The 4743-nt window shown below is 26.8% G+C and overlaps 1 protein-coding gene across 1 annotated transcript in view; it reads right to left on the bottom strand.

Annotated features, from left to right (window-relative positions):
• LOC119676470 (aldehyde dehydrogenase-like) overlaps positions 1 to 4212 on the bottom strand; it is a 33409-nt gene extending 29197 nt beyond the window's left edge. The window contains exon 1 of the mRNA XM_038087709.1: positions 4136 to 4212. Within this exon, the coding sequence (XP_037943637.1) occupies positions 4136 to 4212 (77 nt within the window). The remainder of the gene's footprint in view (positions 1 to 4135) is intronic.
• Between the last annotated feature and the right edge of the window lie 531 nt (positions 4213 to 4743).

Raw genomic sequence — 4743 nt, 5'->3', positions numbered from 1 at the left:
TATTATTTAGTCTTGTTAATGACTGGCCATAAGCACAGTAGGAACAAACCAGGAAAACCAAAACCAATCTTTTGATGTTTGTTAAACAAATTCGTATTTAGCACCTTTTTATCTCACTATGAGACAAATGTATGATGAAGTGATACGTACATACAGTAAGTACACTGAAATAATCGTTGACAACCTGGAATCTAGACGACGGCATACACGCGTACGCACAGTCGGAGTTCGACATGTTGAGTTTTGTTTATATTGTCGCCGCAGGTAATGTAACAAATACTTATAACTCATTGCAACACAAGAGCATTAGATATAAATGAACAAAAACAATTTCACATCCTTCCAATCGAGTCCTTTGTAGAATGTGGCGTGGCATTCGTCTTTGTATATCCAAATTATCTGTTGTATGAGTCGATAGGTTTCCTTTCAAGTTCTCTTCACACAATACTAAATGACCTTAAAACAATGATTTTTGGCTAAGTTTGTATGACGTTAGTATTTATAAGCAGTGAAAGGGTTAATAAAGGAATATGAAAATCTAAAGACAGACATTATTTTCAAACACCTTTGTTATCAGAAACAAAAGTTCTAGACGCCAAACACTAATTGCCGTTGCTGGCAGAAGGTGCTAACATTGAATATTTTGACGGACGCTAATAATAAAGCGAAAGGGTTAAGTGTTGGGAATTTCTACAATTTCGGTTTCGGTTAAAAATTCCATGTAAATATTTTCTACTATTTAGATATATTCCTTAAATGCAAGCAGAAATGAAAAATTCATTGAGAAACGGCTTATATTTATTTTCATTTGTTTTTGTTTTCCGCTGAGGACACCGGATTTGCGCGACGATTCGTTGATTAGTTTTCCACGCGTAGAACTGTAGACAGGTTTTGGAAAAACCAAAGTGATTAAATTTTAAGGACACAAAAGCATTTTTCTATAGAATATAATTTCATTTTTTACATAACCTCTTCCACTAAGCATATTCATATAGATTCTTCAATTACTTTAAGTACTTCCGCGTACAAGTGGATTAGTGTAGGTACAAACAATAGAGCATAACTAATGCATTTATTTGTATGAACGTGAAGTTCTGTAGATATAACACTTTTATATCGCCCACGAATTTCAAAGGTTTAATGGGGATATATCTACCTGTTTATTTAAATAATTCTATTTTCTTATTTTTTTTATGAAGATGTACTTATTTATACTCATAAGTTTTGAATCGAAAAAATTGCGCACTAATAAGTTTTTATAGATATTGAATTTGTCACAATATAATAATAAATATAATATATATAATAATTTATATAATATATGTAATAATTTATATATTCTAATTAATGTCACGTTTCTAATTTGACAGGCACGAGTTCTAAGCCTGGCACTTGCAGACCAAACAAATTATATACGGACTATAAACTAACTAAATTTCGATTATTTCCTAAGACCACTGATGATGTGTACTTGGAAATACTCAAAACAGGGTTGTATGATCAGTTAAATTTTAATAAAATTAAATAAAAAATTTTGTGTTTGTCTTTTCTTTCTATTCGAAAACCCTCTAAATTTTAAATATAACTTCTTTGTCATTATAAAGAAATCGTAGCTTTTTCAGCAACACTAATACAAACTTTATAATATAAATATAATTATATAAAATATAACAACATAAAAATAATTGTTTATAATAGTTAAGTAATATATAACAATAAAAATAATAATATAATGAACATTTATAAAAAGTTGAAACTAATTTTTTTTAAATTTATTTATAAGAGTTTAAAAAGTTAATTGCTTTGTTGTTAATAATTTTATAAATTTAAAAATAAATAAAATGAAAGTTGTATCAATTAATTGTTTAGAGTTCACTTTTTATTAATATTAATGATTTATATTATTTATAGGCTTTTAAAGCTTTTAAAAATAATAATAATTAATTAAATTCCAATACTTAGTTGCCTCTTCCTAGAAAATAAAATAAATTTTGTTATATTTTAACAACTTTGGATATTACTTAAAATAAAAATATTTTCAAAGTTAATTTTTTCTTATCAAAAGTGACGCGCCTTATGACGAAATGAAACTATTTAAAAGTTAGAAGGGTTCGAATAGAAATGAAAAGAAAATCAGTTTCATTTTCAACATTGCAATTGTAATAAATTTGATCTTAAACTAGTCTCTTTCATTAAAAACCATTAAATAATTTTAATGATCCGCTTTTAATCTAGGTTTAAATATAACTATTAATAACATACTGCGCTAATTGTATATAAACAGACGTATAAAATTTAACTATAATTTGTACAAAACGAAGGATGATTTATGAACCCGTCATATATGTAGATGTGATGCATTTTCTGCTTATAAAACAAATTAAAAAGTTTCATTTAAATATTTCCCTAACATTTAGGACAAAATATAAAAATGGACAGCCTTAATAAGACGGATTGTACGTACAATTTCCACGCCACACAAGATCTGCTCAAAAAAATCGATTCGAAAAATTATTAAAAAATATTGGTAATACTGTCTCAGAAATAGAGCTTCCAGTACTTCTTAAATAATACATAAAAACGTAGTACAAAATTTACATAGAGGCTTAAATTGAGTTTTACCTCCGTTTTGTTCCAAAAAAGACAAGAACTTAATATAAACTGTTATTTTCAATATGTTCAACTGTCACGGGGATAGAGCGTAAAGTACTTCTTAAATATCGCTTTAAAACCTATTACAAAATCTACATAAAGGTTTAAATAGAGAAACAAAAATATTAATATAAATTAATATATTCAATAGAGAGGTTTTTTTATATTAGTAAAATCGCAACAACAAAATATTTTTTATTATTTTTAATTAATTGAAGTTTTTAATTGATCGCACAGAGTTGTTGCGAATATTGTTGTATACCCAACAAGAGTGATCTTGAAATTATTTATTATATTTAAGCATTCGTAAATAGTTTTTGAGACTGCAAATATCAAGAGTTGAATTCGTACCCTGCCAAATTAGAACCTCAGAGTCAGTATTCATTAGCCAACTGATCCAAAGCCGTAAGTTCAAATTCCGAGTTTCGTTAATTTGTCGTGAAAGTAACAAATTTACTTGTATTATATTCAAAAATTCAATTAATTTCAGGCCAACATAATATGAAAACATTTTTTGTTGTTGTGGTTCATTATTTTTTGAAACCTCTCTATCAAATACAATAGTTTCTATTAAGTAAAATAGTCATTATCGTCATAACTGACTATAAATTATAACTTATAAATTATTAACAAAACAACAAAATCAAATTTAATACATTTTTGTTGTTTATTTGTGAATAAAAATTATTATACTTGCGAACAGAAAAGTCAAAAGTCGGTTTTGGGTCAGTTGGTTAAGGTGCGCTGACTCTGAGCATCAAGTTTGGCAGAACACGAATTCGATTCCTGGTACTTGCAGTTTAAAAAAATTATTTATGAATAATTAAATACAAGAATTATTTCCAAAATCACTGATGATGGGTACTTGGCAACACTCGAAACAGCTGCATGGTCAGCCATAAATTCAATTAATTAAAATAATATAAAATGAATTTTTGTTGTTGTAGTTCACTGCTATTCGAAAAAACCTCTTTAAAAATTATTAGTAAAATTAACAGTTTATTAAAAATTTTAAAATTATAACAACTATTTAATATATCTTTAATTTATTTTATATCTTCACTTAAATCTTCACAAAAATTCAGATAATCCTTTGTTAAATTATGTTCATTGAACTCTCTTATCAGGTTCATTAACCTTGACATGGCTAGAAAACTGTGAGAAAATCATTAAAACACTTTAACTACACTTTAAGGACTAACAATTGAATTGAATTAAATATCCAAAGGATTCATGCTTCAACGGAATTGTAAAGATCTACGTGAAATTTTTTATATAAGTAATTCGGTAATAAAACCGCACTTGATTCTATGATATTCTAAGGATTACAAGCATCAATTACAGCATTTTCAGGCCAACGAACGAATAACAAGTGTAAGTAGTTTCATGTGGAAAATTTCAAACAATTGAATCGAAAATAATAAAAAAAAAAGTAAAGAATGAATAAAAAGAAATTATATACTCGATGAAAGTTTAAAATTACAAAATTATACGATCATCATCACGTACAGCATCAGGATCAGGAACAGCATCACGATCAACATCACGATCAACAGTCATTGTCAAAAGTTCAAACAATTGTTTTCCACGAACATACAATTTTGACTGATTTTCGGTAGTAACTGAGTAAAATAAACGAAAAGGGTTTTAAGGACCCATTTTTTTGGTTATTTTTATATATAATAATTTTTTTAAATTTATATAAAATTTAAATTCTTTTCTTATACAAAAATATTGTGCAAAAAAAAAAGAACAAATCAGAAGAGAAATCTAAGAACATTAAATATCTAATTTGCTGAAGTGGGCGTTCTCAAAATATATTTTTAATCGATTTACTGATACGCAATAAAATTTATCCTTTCTTGCAGATCATTTTTGAGAACCCTCATCATTTTATTAAAGGAATTTTGCTGAAATTAATGAATAACTGAATTTATTCAATTGAATTATAAAAAAAAATTTGTTATCAAGGTTTGCCTACAAATAGACAAAAAGAATTTGTGTATTTAACACTTCTAAAGGAGCTCAAAAGTTGTCAACATTTTGATAAACATCAAAGAAGATTGAGATAAGTTGAAGTGCTGTCAAAGA

Source organism: Teleopsis dalmanni, chromosome 2, assembly GCF_002237135.1.
Source record: "Teleopsis dalmanni isolate 2A chromosome 2, ASM223713v2, whole genome shotgun sequence".
In the NCBI taxonomy this organism is placed as follows: domain Eukaryota; kingdom Metazoa; phylum Arthropoda; class Insecta; order Diptera; family Diopsidae; genus Teleopsis; species Teleopsis dalmanni.
The sequence above is the reverse complement of the archived record's forward strand: the minus strand, read 5'-3'. Positions and strand labels throughout refer to the sequence as shown.